This window comes from Python bivittatus, unplaced genomic scaffold, assembly GCF_059951505.1.
Source record: "Python bivittatus isolate LINGU-HERP-01145 unplaced genomic scaffold, Pbiv_v1 ctg000700_np1212, whole genome shotgun sequence".
Lineage (NCBI taxonomy): Eukaryota > Metazoa > Chordata > Lepidosauria > Squamata > Pythonidae > Python > Python bivittatus.
Genome location: NW_028277098.1, coordinates 43,045,584 through 43,070,088, shown reverse-complemented (window position 1 = coordinate 43,070,088; position 24,505 = coordinate 43,045,584). Strand labels below are relative to the sequence as shown.

Genomic DNA, 24,505 nt, shown 5'->3' with positions numbered 1-24,505 from the left:
CGAATTTTTTTCTCTCTCTCCAGCATTGCTTATCAAGATAGAAGTACAGCATAATTTGCACAACACATTTGGCTCTATTACTAAATTAATTTGTTATCTAAGTTCCCAGAATACATTGAATTATGAGCTCACCAAAAAGGTCTGGGTTTGCACATCAGTCTGAGCCACAAAAGACTCAACCTCAAGGTAACCAAGCTTAATGTATGGCATGAATACACTAAGGGGCATCTCTGTATGTCGGGTTGTCTGTGTTTGCAGTACTGGGACAAAAAAGTCAAGATGGACACAACTGTGTGATGCACATAAAAAAGAGGTAGGCCTTCAGCTGCACAGTCACAGCAGCCATACTGACTTTTTTGACCCTCCTCATGGACAGCCCTGGCAATACCACACATGTCTCTGTGTAGCAAAATGGCTTGCTATTATTTAAAATGACCATACAGGATTGGTATACATAGGCTAAGAAATGGCTGGGGCGTGTCTTGATTTCTGGTACAGGAAAACGCTTTATAAAAATCTAGGAAAGAAATGTCCAACAGGCTGGAAGCTGCAGGAAACAAGTGTTGTTTATTATCCTGGAAATCAGTAAATCCACACTTCCTTTTGTGAGCTGTTTTTGTGTTCTTGCTGAAGCTGGGTGTTATATCACTGGTGAATCAAGTTCCCTTTCCCCACCTGCTCTAGCTAACTATTAATTTCTGTTGGCCAGCTTCCAGAGATTGATAATGCCAAAAAGTCTGGAAGAGCCGCGGCGGAGACCATGCTGGTCTCTGTAATTCCAGATAGGCCTTTCAACCAGAGCATCCCTGACTGTTGACTTGCTGTTGTCACTCAGCCTGTTCTTCTGCTTGGAGAGAACAGCAGAAACAAGCTCATGGGTGTGGACTGCAGCTATGCACACAGCTGCATCAGGATTATGCATCAGGCCTTCAAGAGCTGAAAGTGAAAGGGAGTAGTTAACATACTAAGGGATTCGTATCTTCACTGAACATACATTTACTTCAAGGTTCTTACATTTTCTCTTGTTACTTACTTTGAAAGATCATATCCAAATTTATTATTTTTGCCTTGCTGTCCATATGTAGGACTAAGAAACCTAAAGATACCAGACAAGTAGTTAATTAACACTTCTTAGTAGAGACTCTCATAGTAGATCTTAGGGTATATTTTGGAAAATAACCCTAATGATTTCAGTGGCATTTCCAAGGGAGCATATTTAAGACCGTAACTTTATGGGTAGGTTCTAGAACAGGGGTGGGTCTTAGCTCTAGAACAAGGATGGCCTTAGTGCCACAAAGAGACCTCAGACTAATTTCACTTGGTCTTCAAACTAATTTTCTATAAGTGGTTAGTTTGGATTTCTGGAATGATCAGATAGTTCCTGCTTCCTATGGGAGAAGGAAGAAAAGAGGAAAAAGGGGAAGGTGAATCAGAGTGATAAAAAGGGGGTACCAGAAAGAATGGGTACTTCCAGCTATTTGGGGGTTCTTCCCCATCCTTATTTTACCTACTAATGACAAAAGCCATCCACCAGATCATTTTGAAGGAAATGAAGAAGTTGCCTTTAATGATGGAGGATGGTAAGCAAAAGCTCTCACAGAAACTTTGATCAAATGGAAATGCAAAGCATTTCTACCGCATCCCTTTTGCAGCTTTGTGCCTTTTGATGTTTTTATTCCCAAAATAAAAATGGAACTCAGAACATTGTGGCAACCCACACAAACAGCTAGTCTACTCTCATTCAAGAAAGGGGGGGGGAGCTGATTTTTTTTCATTTACCTAGGAATGCGATGGAAGCCCTTTTTATAGGAAGGAGGTCACTCTCAGTGTAGAAAATGCCCTGGTACAAGAATCTTGGTAGGTTTGCCTGCTGTTTCTGTACCTGAAATGTACAACTAGCTTCATCCAAAAAATAAATCAAGACTTTAAGCTGATTTACTTTCTTGATAAATAAACTGGGCACTACTCCTTGTTCAAATCTTACCTTGACACTGAACATGCCAGAAGGCATTAGATAATCCACTGCCACATTTTTAATAGGGGGATAATGAATAATATCGATCTATCTAATAAGGCTGTTATAAGGGCTATTCAGATCATGCATATGAAATATTCTGCACAGTTAGCAAAAGTTCTGCTTAAAAATACAGTATTCACTTTTAGCATTGGCTTTTAGAGGTTCCACTACCAAGATTACAGCAAATGAAATTAAGAAAGTTGTACATGCATGATGCAGCTTGGGTGGCCATGATCAGGCTATGGAAATCTCATCACTGGGTGAGCAGTCATTGTAAATTTGATGATCTAAAGACATGTAAATCTTTTCTACACTTGCCCTCTGATTAATTTGTTTAGCCTGGTTCTTTTAAAAGGCACCTCTTAAAAAATTGCAAATACGTGATTTTTGCATGATGATGTTTATTAGTAATCTAATAGACAACTTACAAGATACTGGCAGATTTCATCCAAAATTTCTTCATGCTTATGCCAGGTTTTTCCACTAACAATTTGTTTTGGAAGTTTCCATCCCAGGAATCGGAAGGATTTCTCCAAGGCATATTTACAGTTCTGCAAGACATGAGGAGATCTTTTGCACCATTCACCAACAAACATAGGCAGCTGCTGAATAATTTAGAGCCCTTTCCGGGTGCTCTTTCTCCCAGTTCAGAATCAGCTCCAGACTTGTCCGTTCTTACATGATGAGCTGGGTCTGGAAGCTGAGTCGATTTACTGCTGACTCAGCTTTGGTGCATCTGAAATCACAGCACATGCATAATCTACTTTCCTGTAGCTTCAATTCCCTATTCCAGTGTTTCTCAACTGTGGCAACGTTAAGATGAGTGGACTTCAACTCCCAGAATTCTTGCCATGGTTGAGAAACACTGCCCTATTCTGTCGCCCTTATCTTTTCACTTGTGGATGGTCTATTCTCTGATTGGCAGGAACTCTTGCTTCACCCCACACCCAGCTCCTTTTTTCTCCCTGCCATAGATGTTCAGCCACAATACTATTGTTTTCAGGGTTTCAAGGCTAGCAGAAATGGAGATAATCACAGATTGCCTTCACATTGCTTCTGAGGGATTATAAAAAAGGAAAGATGCCTTCAAGGCAAATTCAGCTCCTGAATGTTTGAATGTAGCCTTCTTGGCTATGTTACAAAGGCTATTACTTTCTATGTCTTTTTCAACTTCCCAGTTCTGGAATTCCCAAGTAGTTCCTCATCCAAATACTAACTAGGGCTGACCTTGTTTTACCTTCTGAGATTAGCCAAGGGCGTCTAACTGCCATACTGAGGCTTTGAGAGATTGGGGAGAAGCACCAGTGGTGATACAGAAATACTCCCTAGAAAGAACAGGCTTTGCTTACAGATAGAAAAGATGAGAAAACTCCCTTTCAAGGAAACATGGAAGAGAGCAAATGGGGGTAAGGGGTTGAAAGAAGCTACACTACAGATTCTCTTGGAATTATCTAGTTGTTTTTTTTAAACAAAGTGATCTATGTTGATAGGAACTTGCCTTGGGGACATCAGAGTTTTCTTCCTGAAAATGCAGAAGTAACGGAATGATGTTTTCTAGTATCTGATGTCTTATAAAATGCTTTTTGGTTTTTTGGGCCACTTTCACCATTTTCCCAAAAAGGTATATGGAAGAAGCACGCACACTTTCTCTCTCCTAATCAAAGAAAGGAAATAAATCTTAGTGGAGAGCAGTATGTATACTAAGCCTGATTAAAATACATTGATTAGCTCTGACCCCTTTCGCATAAAACTAGATGATGAGGATGATGTCTTTAACATTTTTCTATCTCAGGTTTCAAGATATATCAAGCCATTTCTATTTTTTCTTACTGAAGCTACGCCAGACAGCATCCAAGTTTCAGGCTGGCAGAACAATAAATTTCCCTCTAGGAACACAAACATGCACTCCTGATCTTAGCAGCTTAAGATTCAAGGACAATTCTCAGATAAGCTGCTTTCATTGCAGATGCAAGAGAAGCTCTTATAATCAGCTACTGCAGAATATAGGGATCTATCCATGTTGACAAGCCAGCTCCAGGGATCAAGCTTTGTTTCTTTTTCCTGCTGATAAGAGACTTTTAGCCACCTCCTTCTCAGATTTGGATGCTCCAGGTACCTACACAATGCTTTGATAATGGTCTTGTCTCATTTCAGACTCTCTACCCCCAGCCTTTCCAGTTTTAGCCCTAAAGGATAATTATTCATTAAATTTCATCCTTTTCCATATAAGAAGGGACACATCTGGTTTTCCCAAGTGTGAGAAAGACACACCGAGAGTCCTAAGGTCACCTAGTGGACTTAATGGTAGAAGGATTCCCAAACAAAGCTTAGTGCATGTTCTTCTTAGTACATTAGCATGCTGTGGTTTGTAAACCAGGATGCATGGCTTAATGTGATGTGTGATTCAACAAACTATAGTTCAATGCTATGCATGAACAAGTCCAATGATAAGACTGTCTCCTGGCTTGTAACAAATGTTGACTTTTGTTCCACTATTTTCTTACATCACTGAAGAACTCCTCAAGGGAAAGAATGATATTGTAAATGCAATCTCCTCCTTCGGGGCCTGAAAGGATCTTCTCAATTTCAGCAACTGTCTCCACAAACAGCTTCCCATCCATTCCAGACAGGCTTTTGGTCATGAGTGGCAATAAGATTTTTACTTCCTGTGTAGGAGAGAGTCATTGAAATTCTAGTCATCTACTTGATGTACCACACTACTAATAAACTATTCAGATATTAAGTTGGAACACTGAGAAACTAGTTTAGATGCAAAATTTCTGAGACAAGACAGTAGAACTCCAGAAAATTGCTGGGAATTTGAGATCTCTTTGTATATTTTTGTACTCTTGGCAAAAGCTAAGGATACACTTTCTCCAGCTGAGAAAATAGATTAAAAATGTAACTGTGTACATCTCTACTCAGAAGGTAAACTGAATTGAATTCAATGTAATGTGCCCCAGATAAACATAAACATGCACAGAAATACACACTAAAAGGGTTTTTCATAGCCTCAATTGTCTGTCTGTCTGTCTGTCTATCTAATTCGTCTATCCAGATGGGCTGGAGATCATGCTAAGGGAACACCGAAAAGGCTTCCACTGTTTAGCTGCTCAAGCTAGCACAATTAACATGAGTATATTGAGGGTAATATCTACAACATGAGACCAAAATCTCAGCCTCTGCAAACTGAGGATTACATGAATATTTCCTAAGGAACTAGATACATAAAGTATAATTTAAATAGTAATTTATATCAAGGCAGTAATAATTTAAATAGTAATTTATATCAAGGCATACAGATCAGATTAATTCCTTTCTTGGTGGTCACAGCATTCACACTTACCTTCTGTCTGTGATTTCACACTTTGATTCATGTGCATTGGCATGTCCCAATGCTGGATCTGGTTTGCAAGAATGAGATCTGGAGCAACTTCACCATGTCCACCAGCATCTGCTAGTGCCAAGATAATATTTATGAAGGGATCTCACAAAAGCTTGTGAAATTACTTAATGGACACTATCACTTACTTTCCCAGGCCAATCTGCCATGTTAACCAATCCTTTGATACACAATGCCCTGAGAACTGGATTTTCATTAATTAATCCTCGCTTCAGACGTCGAAAGGCATATTGATCTGGAAGTCTCTTGGCCTCTGGCATGCAAAGAAGCTGTAGGGTAAAGGACAGCTTGGTGGTAAGTAATTGCCTGGTCCAATTTGTTATAGGGGAAATATCCCCAAGAAAATACTTGAAGGCTGAAAAAGCATGATTTTCCTTCCAGCACTTGATCATTAATGCCACCCAAACTTGTACCACACAACGGTCAACCTGCAACCTGTTCTTTGGTCCATGTTAAAGTTGCCATGTTAAAGCCAGGAATGGTTGAGCAGATTCAAACATTCCTTGGTCTTCAGGGGAATTTCTTTGTAATATTTTGTGTTACATTCAGCTCTAATGTACACTTTAGCTTAGCCTGATATACACACATGCACACATGTTTGGAATACAGAGCCAGAGGTAGGAAATGTTGTAACACAGCTTAGTCCATTGTCTTGAAAACAACAACAAACTATCTGAAAGCTGGGCTGAAAAACTCACAGTCAACCCAGTTTTATGAAAGATTTACTTAATCTGGTTGTAGTCTATAGTTATTTTACTATGGGTTTACATATCTATTGTATCTTTACTACTGAGCAAACAATAAATACTAGAGTCAGGGGTATTTTTTTCTGGTGGTTGCATTACTGAAACTTCTAGAAGAGGTTCTCCAGTGAGTCTGCAAGAATTACAACTTATTAGGAAGGCCAAGGCAAGCAATCAAGTAACAATACAAGATCTTAATGAATGAACAGTAACAATAACCCAGTACCCTATAATATCCTGCTTAACTTTGGTTTATTAAACAAACCATAAATTATTGAACAAACCATAAATCACATGATACGTGATAACCATGACAACCCAAAATAGCTCAGTTCATACAACTTGCTAAGTAAAACCCAGCCAACATTCTCTCTCCAGAGATCAGGATGGCCCCAACCCTGCTAGCCTTATATAAGGCCCTAAAGAGCTGGTTCTGTGCCCGGGTCTGGGGCCCTGAGTGTGTGCAGGGACCCGCTTCTTGGTTTTATGAGTAATTTGGGTTTGATGTTTCTTGGCTGCTTTGTATTTTAATTTTTGTAATGCTTATAATTGTTTTTATTTTAATCCTATTCACCACCCAGAGTTACTTGTTGAGATGAGCAGTCACATAAATTGAATTAATAAATAAAACTTACAGCTTTGCTTGATATGTACATTCAGCCAATATCTGAAAACACTTGCTTCTTGACATCTATAGTCTCTTCCAGAGAATTATCATATGATGTTCATCAACTAGATCTTGATTTATTGTATCAGTATATAATTTAGGGTTTTTTAAAAATTTGGGATGATTTTTTCTATACTATAACTAAAAAAACCTGAAATCCATGGATAAAATTGGTGTTTTTTCAGATACTAACTACTAAAGCAGCAGCAAAGCTAGAAAGGATTTAACCTCACAATGCTTCTAGTGTAAAGACATATTGGATATTGGAACAATGTTTTTAAAATTTTAGCTAAAATTAAAATGATAGCTAGGATTTGGCATCTAGGAGAACATTTGTGCTTTCTTAAATGTTTCTCGTTCTCTTATTGTTTATTATGTATTTTGCAACAGCCGATTGTTGCAAATGATGTGATCAGTTTCACAGACCAAACATTATTTATTTACTGCTTACAGCTAATGTTCATTTTGTGAATTTAATGTTATGATCTGGAATCCCTACCTACAATATAATACAATAAGAACAAAGCTTGTCCTTAATAATCAATGCAGTCCATCCAATTCAAGCCCCTCACATTCTAGCAATAAGTCCCTAGCAATGTACAATGGATTCATATTATCAGTTTATTCATATAAACACTTCCAGTTCCTTTCATCCATTCTCAGCAAAGACTTCTATAATTTAAGAAAGCAGAAGTTAAATCTGTGGTTCTTACTTCAATGAAGAAAGCTGTTGCTGTGATCTGGTGTTCTTCATCACCTCGCTCTAGGAAGGGAACTAGGAGGTATAAGATCCTCAGAAGGTCAAAACTATAGGAACTCTGAAGCATGGCTCTGGTGAGGACATAGATGCATTTCATTATAGTCACTGGTTAATGATGTGCTTGGGTAGGTTTTTGAACAACTGGTGCTCAGTCTTATGTAATGTTATACTCACCTAGCAAGGAGGCCAACCCCCCGATGATGATCTTCACAGCTGGTGAGTAGTTCCCAACCTTGTTCTTTTTCAGTCATAGCATTCTCACAGTAGCATCTCATGGCTAGAAGAAGTGTCTTCAGGGCCATCACAACATAACTGGGTTGAGGATAAAGCAAAATGAGACATATCCAGAGAAACCTGCAAGTTAAATATCACCTCTGTAAAGCAAAACACAGATCTTGTAGCTTCAGCTTCCCTCTGCAATAAGGGAATAATAATACCAGGCTACCCTGTAGATAAATTTGGTAAGCATTTTCAATACTTAGGACTTAATTGCTATTAAGTACAACTATGCCAAACCTTAAGAGCCACTTTGGTGAAGTGGTTAAAGGCACTAGGCTAGAAACCAGGAGACTATGAATTCTAGTCCTGCCTTAGGCACAAAGCCACCTGGGTTACCTTGGACCAGTCACTCTCTCAGCCCTAAGAAGGAGGCAATGGCAAGCCACTTCCGAAAAATGTTGCCAAGAAAAGTGCAGGGACAAGTCCAGGCAGTCGCCGGGGTCAAAAACTGACTTGAATCGCATGCACACAAAAGCTGAACCCTATTAAGGGACTCTCTTTGCAGGTGCAAAAGACAAGTCAGTCCTGCCCTGTAAAACAATTCTATTCCCATTGTCAGCTGCAGTTTGAGAGGCTGTCCTGGTTAGCTCCGTCCTACTTGGATTGGCAGATTTAGAGTGGAGCAGAAGCAGGAGCATCACTCTGGATCACTAGGGATAATGATTGCAACTTCCAACAATGCCTAGAGCAGTGTTTCTTAATCTTTTTTCTCTCAGGACCCCTTCCTACTTTTAAAAATTATGGAGGACCCCAAAAGAGCTTTTGTTTGTATGGGTTATATTTATCGATATTTACCTATTAAAAATTAAAATTGACACATTTGCTGCCACTACTGCTTCTCATGATTGTTCAATGGGATTTTAATATTGTATTATTTTTTTCAACATAGGCTGGCAAATAATTTTCATTTCATGGGGTCTTTGTACCACAGGGCAGTGCTTTAAGAAGCATTGCCCTAGAGCAACTCTACGTCAGAGGTATTATGAGTACTTAAATTGGGCACTTTTTTTAGTGGGGAAGGACAAAAAATGATTTGGTTTGCTGGGGCTCCAGACCCGTGTGTGGATACAAGGCTAGGCCAGATTTTTTTCCCACCAGTAAATTACTCTATATGCCTGTGAATATGTGTGAGAGAGAGAATTAAAGAGAGTGCAAGAGCTGGATTTTTTACAGAAGAATATAGAGATGTGTGTAAGTTCATGGAAGCAGGGGTTTCCAGAGGAAGTGGAGTATTATCTACACTACAAAGGAATCCCACTGTTAGCTCTTCCAGGTAGTCCAGACAAGTACAACCAGGAGTACCAGCAATATCTTTATCGTAAGGTTACATTAACAAAATCTTGCAAGATTGAAAGTATTTCTCCCCTCCTCTCCTTTCACTCTCCGGAGAACTAGGGAGGGTCATTTCTGAAACACTTCCCATGCCCCTCTCCTTCTGTGGGCTGATACACCTTTTACAACCCAGTTGTCCAGTCTGTGGCTCTTGCTCCTGTCTCCCAAGGTCATTCCCACATACCATTACACCCACCCTTGAGAAATGGCTGGGGAATTTCTCTTTCTCCTAAAGAAAATGGAAGAAATTGTCCAGCCAATTTTCTTGCCCATAAATTTGGTTGAGAATTTCAAAAGGCCATTGGCACCCAACTTTAATATTTACCACTCAGGTTCAAATTCTTCCTGGAAAGCAGAGTTTCCTCCTTCTTTATGTCTGATGGTATAGTGCACCTGAACAAGCAGTGACATTAGCAGCCGGGGGTAGATGCTGAGAGCCACTTCAGAACATTTGGGGATAGACAACAATTTGCAGAAGGCACTGGCAGCCTAAAAGAGAGAACAAGATAATTTTGTATGTTTTCCTCTCTGTGCATCTGTTCAGCAACATCCGTGGGGTGTGGGTATCAAAAAAAAGCAAGCTGGCATCCATCATCTTGCATGTGTTAAGACAACTCCCACCCCTGGCATTCCTGGATGCTATCAAATCTGATTTTGCAGATTTAGGAATAGCATTTTCTGAATTGAAGGGGTCAACTGCTGTGAAATATACTGAGGTCTGCAGTTTCAGAAATTTTTACTTATTTATGTGATAATGAATGCCAATTATAGAAAATGCTAAAGTATTAAATGATGAACAACATATCATAAAGGACATGACAGAAGACAATACAAAACTTTAAAACAAAGTTCATCCAGAAACTAAGAATATAGGTTACATAATGTTAGCATTCTATGTTACTAGGAAAAGGATACTAATGATATGGACTTAATAACAGATTTGACTTGGTCACACAGAGCTCTCAGAACTGATTTAGGTAGTTTCTAAATCCCCAACTAAGAAATAGAAGAGAGTAAAAGCGCCAGATCTTTCTTTATTTCTATATATACGTAAACTGGTCAAGCTGTCCAAGAGGGTCCCACTGAGATTATATTCTCTCTGAGGTCTTCTACTGGGAAGTAGCTAAATGTAAATACATGTTAAGCAAGCAAGCAAACAATGTTATTTATTTTATCTGAGGATTCCAAATCTAGAACCCTTATAAAATCAAGGGTCATTATGGAATTCATTGTTCTTATTGTCAAAGACAGAAATGGAATAATTAATGTTAACTGGATACCCAAATATTATGTATTATGAAGCTGATCCTTCTCCAAGCCAGACTATGCAGGTATGTCTGGCTTTGACTCCTGTAATTCCCACTCAGTGTGTCGCCTGGAATATCACACATAAGCTTCTTGTTACTCCCACCAATGAGAAGCTCTGCAACGTGCCTTTTCCTGTTTTCTCCCTTGGAAAGTAGTTTTTAAAGTTACTGGAACAATTTTGCTATTTTCTATTGGAAAGGAAGAAATGCATGCTCAAACAAGCCTTACAGCCAGAGGTGTGGTATAGTTTCCAGTGGCCTTCGGACTTAGTTGCAGCTCTTTCAGGAGTACATTCACAAGGACATCTAATTCATAATGGGAACATGATTTGGTCAATGCATACCACATCTCAGCACCAAACCTGCAGGTTTAGGATGGGAGGGGAGGGAACAGATACATTTTAGAAAATGCATTTGTAATTCAGTCACAAATCTCCACTTCCCCACTAACTGCAGTCAATAGAACAATAATGGCTATAGCAGCCGAGACAGAAGTATAGCATGACAGTTCATCATAAGTGATATGCTACATGGGAGTCGCTGCAACACAACACCATTATAAAGCCAGCTCACATGTTAAAGCATTTCTAATAAAGGAAGCCACAGACACAGTTCTGAGTGAGCTTCTGAATGTCCAGATTTTCTTGTTAAGCTGAATGTTAGCAGGGAAGTGGGAGGGGGGAAGCAAAGAAAAAGATATCCAACATGACGAGAAAGCCCTAATCTGCTTTCTGTAAAATGGACAAAGTAGTATATAAATTAGATGTGACCAGCAAGATGTGTGATAACAGCTCTCTACCCATGTCTGGGCGTAGCTCAATGAAAAAGGGTTGTGTGTTGACTGGACTGGAACAGCATGTTTTCCTATATTTGTATTTTATTCTGGGTTTTGGAGCTGAGCTGGATGAATGTTCATGATCCAGGGGTGTCTGCTGTGTGTGTGTGAAAAAAATCAAGATGTGGCTACAGTCATGCAATCAAAGCCCCACCCCATTTTTATGTGTGATCTAAACAGTCAAAGCTGATCAACAGAATGAAGCTGTTTTGCATCCTTTGGATCATGGCACGATGTACCTGTCCAGTGGGAATGGACACTGTAGAAGGGCACTGCATACTTCTGCCATGTAAGAATGGGCCAACTGGGACATGACCCTCATCATGATTTGTCGATCTTGGAAATAGTAGATGAAACCAAGCTGTTGGTAAATCTTACCCACTATTTCAGGCACCTGGAAGAAAACAGCCATATTTAAATGAAGTGCTAAAAGAGAAAATAGCGTATGAGACATCACATAACGAGGTGCACATCAGAATGTGAAAAAGGAAGAAATGCCAAATTAAATGGGATACTAGCAACCATTATAGAAGAAACAGTGAGAAAATTTTACGAGATGGCTATGCTCCTTTCCAGGGGTTTAACAGATTTATTGCCATGTTTATACAGGCAGAATTATACTCCCAGGACACCAGCAGAGTAAGGTGGCTTCCTCAGCTAGTACATTTTCCAGGTCATGAAAAGCCATAAGCGTCTAGTTATTTAACTGAGTTTTTTTGTGGTTTTACTGCCAATGAGCATGGATTTTCTGTCTTCAGTGCCAAAATAACTTGATTGGCTTTAAGTACTACAAGTTAGTTGATGGCATTGTAGTGGTGATAGTTGGGGATGGGGTAAGGGGAAAGGTACCATTTGCAGCTCTGCCTGAGGGAGCAAAACATCTGCAAAGACTACGAATGTGCAAAAAAGTCTCTGAAAAATAGTCTCTTACCTGCTTTTGTAAGCTGGGCCTGTAACTCTCTAGGATGGCAGATGAGATGGCATGTGATGCTGCACTGGTGCTCCGATTTGCTTCCTTTAGGCCACCCAGAGCAGTTAACAAAAGCTCTGTCGTCTGGGGTGAGGTGAGGTGAGGCTCAAATTCCTAAAGAGGAGACACAATGTGATTCTGAAGCGGAACAGTAAGGAAAGCTCAGCCTGAAGGTCCTTTTCCTAAGGCGCTGGTGGGCAAGTAATGTGATCTTCAGAACTGTGCGGAACTCTGCCAAGCCAGCAGGAGTGTCTGGAGGGAGGGGGGTTAAAAAAGTCACAATGGCAGCCACAACCATGAGATCAAAGCCCTGCTCTTGTTATGTTTGTCAAGAAAGTCACAATAGCAGTCACAAGCATGCAGCTGAAGCTCTACCCCTTTTTTACGTGCGCCAAAATCTGCAAGGAACAAATGGTGGTTTTCCGGATGCCAGATTCCTGGGCTAGACAACAGGCCTTCTCTGCGTGGCCTCCACTGCATGGGATGATCTGCGCCAGGAGATACGGATGGCCTTCACTCTATAGGTATTTTGAAAACAGGCTTAAGTGCATGACGTGTTTGATATGTCTGGGTTTTTAATTTGCTTCTTTTTAATTGTTGATTGTTATATTTATATATGCTTTAAAGCTATTTTTTTAAAAAGCCTTTGTTGCAACCTGCAGCGAAGTGTGGCAGGCTGGGGCAGGCTATAAATACTGTAAAATAAATAAGCATTTGCTTTTATTTAAGAATACTGAAAATAGACATGCTCCCTCTGCAGGTAAATATCTTTTCGTGTCTATATCATAATAATAATTTATTAAATGTATATGCTGCCCAATTCCCAGCAACTCTGGGCGGTATCTATATCTGTATATCTATATCTATCATCTATATCTAGGAAGTGCTATTGGATTCTATAAGGCTTAGTGCCTAAAATTATAAGAGAAAGCAGACGGAAATAATCACTCTAACTATAATTTCAAAGAAACAAATAATCTGTGTGTCTCCTTATATGCTATCAGAATTAGTAAGGAAAGGATCCTTAACAATGACAGATTTGATGATAATTTGCAGATCACATCTGACACTGAAGATTTACCTTAATAATTTGAGTGATATTTTGCAGGGGTTGAGTAGGATCATAGATACCCAAAATCTTTTGGTACATTTGGTGCTGTTCTGCTTTCAGGGTGTCAGTTTTCATTTCAGTGCCTAAAAAGAAGGATTTGTTTTTAAGGCTCTTTCATTGACTAGTAACATCCTTTTTATATTTGGGGGACAATGTGCTTGAGGGACAATTAGAATAAAACAATGGAATTATTTCTCTTTAGTGATCTGATTTGATTGCTATATGGGTCCTTTTGTTATCTTTACTTAATACCATTTCACAATGAAGTACAATTCCAGAAAAAGAATAACAAAGAACAGCAAGTAATTGAATAAAGTTTTCTGAGTTTATAGTGAATTAGCTGTTTATAGTGTTATCCTGCCATAGCTGAGGTGATAAATCCCTAATGAAGCTGGCTTCATACCATCATAGCAAAGACTGGATGATGCCACAAATTGTTAGTGTGAAAATGGTTTTAGAACGCTAGAAAAACTGGGTATTTTGGTTCTTGGAATTCAATAATAGTAATAATAAAAATAATAATAATAATAATAATAATAATAATAATAATAATAATTCCTAACCACATCTAGTTTCCCATCCACATTAAGGGCCTCTGTTTATTACCCAATTAATCAGAATGATAATTCTGTCTGAATACTTTGCATACTTCAGACTTAACATGCAATCAGCCTTCTTCATTCACAGATTCTTCCTGGGAAATTATTATCTTCTCTCCAGATTGGAAGATTCCGCCCCCATGTTTACCCAAGGCTTCTTCCATCTTTTTTATAACCAGCTTGGTAAACCTGCAAAATTCCTTTTGATCTGTTCTAGTAGCATCAGGAACATTCCATTTATAAGTTTTCCTAAATTCAGTGTTGCACTGGTATTGCAAAGCTGGAGGCAGTGGTATCTCTGCACCTAGTTGACTAGTAGGACAAATAGTGAGAGACGTAAAAAAATCTTCACACACTGCCCTGTGATGGTTTCTCACCTGGCCTATTGTTAGTTAAATGAGTCTGTGTTTAGGAGAGATGGGGACTTCCTATTTCACTCTCTCTTTCTTGTATTTCTCTCTCTTTAGAGATAGAAGTGAGACTTTTCTATCCTCATGTATTTCTTAATAAATCTAACATTTACTTCAAATATAATGAATGTTTATTAACGTTCTTTGCATCCAAGGCATCTATATTTTGAACATTTTTTAATGGGACATTCTGGTATTTGACTATTCAGTATTCTTTGAGCACTCTGCTTATGTTCAGGAGTATATCCTCTAACAAGGGCTTCTGCTGAATTCAATCGCAAATCTGAATTCAAAGAGAGAATCCAATAATATCCAGGCTATGTCTCCTATGGTTGTTGGGAGGTGTTTTATTAAAGGGCCTACTTATTACAAATCTTAGGTCAGAAAGCTGCCTATTTGTTTTAAATAATTTTTTATCTATGCTTTGCTTTCTGCCCTCATGCCTCATGATGTTCCAGACAATGCAAATACAGGTAGTCCTCGTTCAGCAACCACTTGTTCAGTGACTGTTCGAAGTTATGACAGCACTGAATGAGGGGACTTATAACTGTTCCTTGTAGTTGTGGCCATTGCAGGTTCCCCATGGTTATGTGATACGATTCGGGCACTTGCAACCAGCTTGCAGCCAATTACAACGGTCACAGCATCCTGTGGTTACGTGATTGTCATTTGTGTAATGGTATGTGAGAAAGATCTTGAAAGATGGGGTGAAGAGATGCTGCCTAGGGAATGCTCAGATAAGAGAGGGCATAGCCCACAGCTGCATAATGGGTAGAGAAAGAGGCTCAGAAGGGACTCTTCCTAGCTTCCCAGGCTGTAAAGGAGCCAGTGGGAGATTTGTATTTTCAGACTTGCAAGATTCTGTTACTGTAGCCTTACAATAAAGTAGAGTTAGCTCATCTGGTTGTGTTTCCTGTCTGGTCTACCTAGGAAGGCTGACAATTTGCGACCTTCACTGCTGGCTTCCAACAAGCAAAGTCAACGGGGAAGCCGGCAGGAAGTTGCAAATGCCAATCATGTGACTGTGGGACACTGCGACTGTGTGGGATTCTCTTAAGGATGGCAATGACGCTGGCCAGAGTTACTTTTATGTGAGATGGGTGGCTATATAAATACAATAAATAAAAAATAAATAAAAACTGGAACTAATAGAAGAGAATATATGTAGCTTAGGGTTGAACTGTGGAGTCCTTGCAGTTCTCTGAGTTTGGTTGTTTTCTTGCAAACGTTTCGTTACCTGGCTAGGTAACATCTTCAGTGCTAGAATGGAGTGGGGTTTGCTCTCTGTTTATATACAGTGTCCTGCCCTGCCAGTGTTGGGGCGGGGGTGTGTGTGGTTTTCTCCTGGTAGTTCCTAGTTTTTTCTTCTCCTGGTAGAATTACCAGAAGGGGGGGAAAAACCCAACCCCCCCCCCCCAACACTGGCAGGGCAAGCCACTGTATATAAACAAAGAGCAAACCCCACTCCATTCTAGTATTGAAGATGTTACCTAGCCAGGTAATGAAATGTTTGCAAGAAAACAACCAAGCTCAGAGAACCCCAAGGACTCCACAAAAACTGGAACTGCCACAACTGCCATTGTGAGTTGGTGTTTTATGACCACATCACTTAGCAAGACAGTTGCTGGTCCCAATTACCATAGTTAAGTGAGGACTACCTGTACAACATTCTTTGGGTGAATAGACTTCAGATAAACAGACTTTGCTCAGGGTTGCACCCTCAGCATGTCCTGTATTACAGTTTGGATTATCCTGGATGATCTTTTATGCATTTACAATTATCCTTTTTAGAATTTATACCTTTCAACAAGAATGATCTCAAAGAAACTATCAGTTGCCGGGATAATAAAATTCCAAAATGAAATAAAATGTGATGGAAAAGACAGCAGCTGCAGTAACATTTCATTTAATAAATTATATAGTTTGTCTGTTCTGAGTATGTTTGTCTTACCCATCTGCTGCTGTATAAGGGAGTAGAGGCAATAGATGCCGTTCATGGTCTGTTGACCAATCTCTGTTTTAGGGTCATTGAGGTGCAAGCACAGTTGACCAAGCAGAAGCCCCAATCTAGGAAATTCATGTGACATCTGAATGGAGATAAACCAACAATGTTGGCTTTTGACACTGAAGGGAGAGAACAACAACCACCACAGCTGTTTCATTCACTTTTCAAAATTCTCATCTTTATAGTCCTATACAGTATATGTATCATTGGTTCTGGTACAGATAATAAATAATAAATCAAAATAATAATACAGCATAGTTAAAAACAAGCTGCAGACCCTAAATTCTGAAAGTTTGGCTAAGGAGTCAGATTTTCACAACACTGAAACAAATGTTAAAATGTCACACAGAAGTTGAAATCACATATATCTACTTCCATTTATACATACACACCTATACACACACATTTGAACAATTTTTTTTACAAAATTAAAAGCTACAGAAAAATAAAAAAAGAATATAGAAAAGTGAAAAAGATACAGAAAGAAAGATGGGAAAAAAGAAAGATAGAAGAAAAAGTGAATGATTGTATGGATCCAGAAAAAAGAAAGAAAAAAAGAAATATTTAAAGAAGTAGCTTCTGCTCTTCTTCACAACAGTTATAGACATAGTTAATACTGTTTCCGCCCTCCCACATTACATAACATTTTCCCCATACATAGCCTTTTTAAATCAGTAAATCCAGAGATCACCAGTTCATTTTTTTCCATTTTCAACAAAAAGTTGATAAAGGGTTTCCATTCTTTCCTAATCAAACAAGTCCATTTAGCCTCTACTTCCATTTTCTATCTGAAATATTTGTAAAGCTAACACAACCTCAGCACTTTTAAATTTCCCAGAATATATCCTATTCTCATCCCCAAATCATATCATGCTCACCTGAAACCTGGGATAAGTGGCTGCGAATTTTAATAGGAATACATAGGTGTCCATTGCCCTTGTTCTTTCATGAGCTTGTCCTGAGGTCATCCAGGGAGTCAAGTGCTGAAGAGACATTTGAGATAAATGATTAACCTAGGATAAGAGAAGGTACATGCAGCCATGAAGATGCAAAAAGTGTGGCTCAGGGGCCACCTGTACCCCATCTGAATCACTTTTGCCCCTAGAGGTTTCCCCCAAGTGAGTAGGGCCCCAAATGTCAGCTTTTTACTTTGTTTGGTTCGCTTTAGGAAGGGAAAGGTGGTTCTATAATAGGTGCCATAGTCTTTGCAGACACTTAGAGTCCTTATTTCATCCCCAAACTCCCGCCCCAAGCTAAAAATGGCCTGGCCCTATCCATTTTTGGAGTGTGGCCCTCAACATGCTGCGTAACCCGATGGAAGGTACATGCCCTTGGGTTACTGGAATAATTTTTATTTCTGTCTCTTTGTTATCATTCCATGATTGTAGGAATGAAAAAGACCCACCTGTCTTTCATTTTATGGTTTTAAGATGAAAATGAGATTCTTCTTTATAACCTCTGCTTTTAAAATAATCTAATTTTTAAATAAATAATTAAATAATTGTAAGTAATCAGGTTTTGCTTTCTATTCATAAATAACAAGACATGACAAGTAACTCCTCTCACTTTTACCTGATTCAGATGTAATACCTTTTAAAGTAGTATTCCACTACACAACTTCATGGAATCACGGAGTTGGGAGGAGCCCTCTAGGTCAGGAAGTCCAATCCTTTGCTCAAATCCAGTTCAGGAAACCAATGAAAGCATTCCAAACCAAGGGCTATCTAGCTAACACAGTATTTCTCAACCTTGGCAACTTTAAGATGTGTGGACTTCAATGCCCAGAAGGCTGGCTGGGGAAATCTGGGAGTTGAAGTCCACACATCTTAAAGTTGCCACAGTTGAGAAACACTGAGCTAACATTTGAACACATGCAATAAAGGGGAGTCTTCCACCTCCCTGGATAATTCAATCCATTATCAAACTGCTTCTGCTACTAGGAATTTTTTTTACAACACTCAGTTGGAATCTGGCTGCTTGTAACTTAAATCCATCATTCCAGGTTGTGCATTCTGAAACGAGAGAAAACAAATCTTGACCTTCTTTTGGGTGATATCCTTTCATGTATTAGAAATCTGCACTCTTCCCTTCTCAAGACCAAACATTCCCATTTTCTTTCCTTTCTTTTCGTAGAAATTAGTCGCTACTGCCCTGATCTTCCCCATTGCTGCTCTCTGAACCAGTTTCTCTGACTCCTCCTTCATTGTGATGGGCACAATATTCAAGGTGGGACTGACCAATGCAAAATGAAGTGGAACGATGACGTCCTGTTTTACTTTCAAAGATGAAACCTAAAACTGCAATTTATGTTTTGTAGCCCGATTGCTCAGATTCAGTTTCTAATCAATGACCATTCAAAGCTCTTTTTCACAAGTACTATTATCAAGTCAAGTATCCCCCCTTCTCAGGGATCTACCCTCCAGCCTCCTCTTCGGCAGTGTATCTTTTCTTTTTCTGAAGGCTCAGATCCTGTGTCTTGTGCACAGGGCCTGAGCGTTTTTTCTGAGTTCCAGTGGTGCAGAGTATCTCCAGCTTCTGGTTGTCATGTTCAACCTCTGGACTTGCTCCTTTGGTTGACTGCCTTCCATATGAAGAGTTGCTTCTTCTGTCATTTTCCATTGCAGTGCCTCCTTTGTTTGATCTGATAAATCTTCATCTTCTCTCTTCAGTGGTCCTCCTGCTGCTCCTGTTGCTTTTTCTTCAACCCCTGCTACAAGCTTGCACTTGCTGCAAAGCATAAAGGAAGAAGTATAAAATATGCCACAATCATTTCAAGGCACAACTGCAGATTTCTGTTCAGTCATATTGCCGCCTGCTTTTTAAGACACCACTAACAGAAGACTTTTATTACTTCTTGTTCCTTTCTTGGTCTTGCAGCTGAGCCTGTTGACTTACAAGGAAAATCTGTTAGGGTCTCTTAAGCAATCTCTGCTACCAAACTTCTGTTGATTCTCCTTGCTTGTTTTCTTTCAGGAACTTATCTGCCTTACATAACAACAAAGACGGAGTACGATACATAGAGAGCCTACATCTTTTTAACTCCTGTATCCAATCATCTTCCCTGGTTTTTAAGGTTTAAAGAAGCAAGGAAAGGAATGTTTCCTATGAGAACTGTTCTCCATCTCCAGGAAATCACAATGCCATTTTTCATTGCTCTGCTTTTGTCTTTGGGTTTTTCAGTGACTGCCATAATCTTCCTGTTGGCCACTTTGGAGAAGCTAATTTACTGCAGCGCATATCTGTACTAGTAGGTTGTGGTTCGAATGTAGGTTTACAACAGGGAAGGCCCAGGGTGAAATCCTCACACAACCGGGACACTCAGTGGGTAACCTTGGACTATCTTGCAAACAATACAAGCTTGCTAACAATAATTAGCCATGAACCTCATGTACCAAGTCATAGGTTTCTTCTCAGGAGAAAAGGCTATAATTCTATTTACCTGAAGAAACAGGTTTCTTATGGCATGAATTGATCATAATTGCTTACATTTAAGAGTAGAAGCAATTCAGTTGTGTCTGGCCTCTCTGATAACAAGCATTTCAGCATTGCTTCCATAGCTTCCACAGTCTCACTATATAATTCCTGAGAAGGAAATAAAAGTAGTAGTAGTACATAGCATTATATCATTGTGCTGTTACACAAAGGGCATATGACTTACGTGATAAATGATGATTCAAAATTGGGCACCATTTCTACTCCTGATGCTCATTAACACGCACTGTGTATGCACAAGATACACTTATTGAATTCAGGCCTGCTCAAACAGTGTCTCAGTTTAGAAGACACTGCTTGAGCCAAGCTCAGTTCCTGGTGACCACATGGACACATTCTTGCAATTCTCCTTATAATGGTACTGACGTGATTTGCATTGCCTCCTTCCAGGATCTTTGTCAACTTTCCAGTCTAGCCTATAGCATTGGGGTTTCCAACTGTTCTCCCATCCAAATACTAATGAGGCCCAACCCTGTTTAGTTTCTACACCCAGAAAAGGTCTACCTGTTGCTGGCACCTGCTGAGATATGTCTCAGGTTAGGGTTTTGACCACAGGAGGAGGTAAAAAATGTCAAGATAGCAGCTGCAACTGCATAATCAAAACCCTGTTCCTTTTTTTTACATGCGCATGTGCAATGCACATAAAAAAGGGTTGGACTTTGATTGCATGGAGCCACCATCTTGACTTTTCTGACATCCTCTCCCAATGGATTCCCCTGATCTGACACAATTACTACAAATAACTTTTCTCATAATGTAACAAACCTGAATGGAGTTTCAAGTATCTATAGTGGTTTTCTTTTTATCTTTTTTTTTTTTTTAAAGGAGGCCCTGTTCTTCCCAGCACCCTGTCCCCAAAATACCTGTACGTTGGTTCCATCCTGACTTTGTAAGTTATCAACTGAAGGCAGGGCAAAGATGCTGGCAACGCAGGTGGAGAGCAACTTGTCTTTTGCCCACAGAGAAGGTTCCACTTGACTGAGGGGCAGTGGAGATGGAAGAAAGGCAGAGAGAGCATTTGACATACATGCCATTCACTCTTTGGAAGTAGCATGCCTTGCTAAATATTTATCCATTTGGAATAATGGGGAAGGACTGGAAATGATGTCTGATCTGAGCAATGTTAGATAACCTACTGGTATAAGAATGCATGGATGGTTACAAAGAAGTAGGAAGTGCCTAATAAGATAGGTCAATAAGACAGGTCATTATGGGACAAGGGAATTAAATAAGACTACTCTTAGCTGCTAGCTGTGACTGCATTATCACTCAAGTCCATTCTGCAGCACTTCAGAGCACACAATAAATAAATCTGTTAAATGAATGAATAGGAATGCAATAAAACAACACAGCAAGATAATTCAAAAGTCTAGCAATATAAATATTTTGGGGTAGAGCTGAGAGCTGAGAGAAATCCTGATTTTCTACCTGTATAATTAATTCTAGACAGATGATTGTCCCCTTCTGAATTAAATGATCTATCTTTATTCTAAGAATCCATAGAAGTCTATGCGTTTCTTTAATATTTGTAGATTTACATTTGTACGAGAGAGGATATTGGGGTATAGATTCCAAATACCTTAGGTCCTCAATGAGAAGCATTGCCTGACAGCGCAAAGCCATGGTATCTGAGTCTAGGTAATCCAGTGGCAAATTTGAAACCTGCACCTAGGTAAACAAGCAAGAAAACAAAGTCTTAATATTGCCCATCAGGAGAATGATAAATAAAAACCGCAGAACAGCAGTTTGCTGTGAAATCCATGTGTCACCAAATTAGCGGTCACATTCTACATTCTAGGAAAGCAGTCCTCAACCTTAGTCAAACCTAGCACCCACCTTTAACCCTACCCTACAAACGTGAGACCCAGCTTAAATTATTCATCACAACTTTTATCTCTTAGTCACTTGAGGACTGAGGCCATTTCAACAATGGAAAAGGGGATTTTAGCAAGGGTTCATTTGCATGAGGCAAGGATGAAATAATGTATGTCTAATTAAATCACTTCTACTGCAAAGGGTTAGAGGTGCAGAAAAGGCTGGTTGTTGGTTTAGAAGGGGATAGGGGAACCAGGCAAACTGCTCTCTGTCCTTTCTCATTAGCTCCCTTCCTGCTTGCCCTTCCCAGAGGTCCCACAGATAATTTGAGCTGTGTACATAAACTTGCCTTCACTGTCTTAAATACCTCCCTTTGGGGGGACTATCAACCTTTGCTACCAAGCCCAGAGTTCCTCCTTCATTTCTGCAACAGGCTGGTTGCAGAGCCTTCCTAGAAGATCCTGTCCTCCTTTGAATCAATTAACTTCTCTTCCTCCTCTTCCTTTGTTAAAAAAAAAAAGCTAGATAATAACAGAAAGAATACAGCAGGGGTGCTGCTGGGAACATCCATTTAAAACCTGGTCATAATTGAAAAATACGTATTATAAGGACTTAAAAAGATAAATACAAATGCAATCCTGACTGTTTTTTATCAGGATTTCTCTAATAGTGCCAAGGTGGTTCATATGATACAAAACTTCATTATTACTACTACTCTTACTACTGCTGCTATTATTATTAAATGCGATGGCCCTTTGGTCCCATTGCTAATGGGACTCCCTGCATTCCCCATAAACATATAAAAGGATTGGGCTTTTAGTCCTGTTTTTCTTGGGACAATGGTGTGTTTATCTGGAGGTGTGTTTCAGCCAAGACTGTCTGGCCAAGTTAAAAGCTTTAAGTTATGGTTATGTCTGACTTACCATTATCTGGTCAACAAACTGTAACTTTTCATTCCCTGGGTTAGAGGTTTCATGAGTCTTCCCACTCATGTTTGACCTGATTTTTTATAGACCTGCAAGAAAAGAGTGAAAGGTTTTATGGTGCACGCATACATGTAACTCTACTGGCTCAGCATCAGTTTCCAGGATCCATGGCCTTCCAAAAAGACTGTTTACCAATTACACTAAGCCATGTTTTGCTTAATAGAATGTTGTGGTTAATAGAATAAACCACAATTGGCCAGGTTTCTATAATATATTAAACCATAAATAATTGATTACAAAATCCAGTGATGCACAAAAAACAAATCATGGTATAATTTAGCATGACATGAACCCAGCCAAAATATTATAACAGCTGGTTGGATAGCAGTTTGTGGGTGTCTTCATCACTCAGGCAACTGCTCCAGGTTCTGCCCATTAATGCATGAAAAGATTGACTTGTCTTAGGCAGCACCTGAATCTAATAAAATAAATAAATAAATATACATACATGGTATAGCCAGACTGTGAGCCAATATTGTGATGTGGGAAAAAAAAACTTATATAGAAAGAAGAATACAATTTGTTAAAATTTGGACTCACTAGCCTCATTCCCACAACACACTTAACCCAGCCAAGCAGTAAACCCCATTAAATCTTCTTACTATTGTTTCTAGCAGCACAGAAACTGGGTTATAAATCACCATTTGGGGAATATAAAGTCCTGATCCATTTTCTCCAGGGAGTATATAGAATTCCACAGAATTGCCTTGTGCCAGGAGAACCCCATCATAAGGATGCTATGACATTAGTATCCTGGCATAAGGAGCTTCAATGGGATTCTATCACAAATTTCTTCCCCTTGATCAGGCAAGCAGCAGTAGGCATGATTTGGCTGCTACAGCACTGAGCCACAGTGTTCTGAAATCGAGAGGATTGATTTTTTAGCCATGTTTTCTCCTGGAGGACTAGGTTGACAAAATGGGACTGTTGGAATACCCAAGATAAATTGATGGAGAAGAGTTAAATCTATACAAGATTGGATCACAGACCTAGTATAAACAGTTGATCCCTTTTTGGTCTTCCCTTTACATAATAATACCTTACAAACCAGGTAAGTGTGTTGTGGAAATAGGGACACTTACTGAAAATCAGCACTTTCACTTTGCTTCCTTCAAGGCCTGCTTTCTGCTAACCTTCTTGAACAATATGTAGTGAGAAATCAGTCTCTGTGATTACGCAGCAGCTCTGTAGATTAGATGGGAAAAGGTGAGCAACATTCTAAAAGCTTCTGTTTATACTAATTTCTTTAAAGACTTAGAAGTCAGCCAGTTGTCTGAGGGCAATTTAGGTTAAGTTCCACTTTCTCCAACATTCAGGTAAGTGTTGAAGAAGTTAAAACATGGGTTCAGTGAATTTAACACAGCACAAGTTAAACCTGCTACGAGGAGATTCTCTGTGCATTCAAGGAGAACTTACAGCTGCAATCTTCATCTGACTTCATTCTGTTGGTAAGATCTATGGGAATTTGATGAGCTGGTAAAATTTAATTTATCCCCCAGATCAGACTCTTGAATTATACAGGGTAGATGATACCTCCAAACTTCATATGGTTTTAATGAAATTTGAGGCTAGAAGATTATGCATAGAAGAAGAAATTATCCTACACTGACAAACTGTTGAGCCATCTAATCTACAACAGTCTTTCGCAACCTGATGTCCTCCAGACGTATAAGGGCTGCAATATTAAGTACATGAAGTTCCATGAAGCCAATCATTTAGAAAGTTCAATGGGGACTATAGAGTCCAGTTCCCAGGGGATAAATAGCCCTTTTAG

At 39.4% G+C, this 24,505-nt stretch overlaps 1 protein-coding gene across 1 annotated transcript; it reads right to left on the bottom strand.

The window, feature by feature from the left end:
- Positions 1-691: 691 nt before the first annotated feature.
- MROH7 (maestro heat like repeat family member 7) lies at positions 692-22,737 on the bottom strand. The gene is made up of 20 exons (XM_088153425.1): positions 22,669-22,737; positions 21,510-21,598; positions 20,794-20,908; positions 19,925-20,020; positions 17,317-17,421; positions 16,385-16,520; positions 13,395-13,507; positions 12,275-12,427; positions 11,583-11,737; positions 10,738-10,870; positions 9,527-9,690; positions 7,765-7,902; positions 7,544-7,661; positions 5,549-5,689; positions 4,522-4,683; positions 3,516-3,671; positions 2,446-2,568; positions 1,780-1,882; positions 1,034-1,096; positions 692-936 (listed from the first exon to the last, which is right to left on the bottom strand). Exons 1-20 carry the CDS (start codon positions 22,735-22,737, stop codon positions 692-694), a joined length of 2,577 nt encoding a protein of 858 aa, XP_088009551.1.
- Between the last annotated feature and the right edge of the window lie 1,768 nt (positions 22,738-24,505).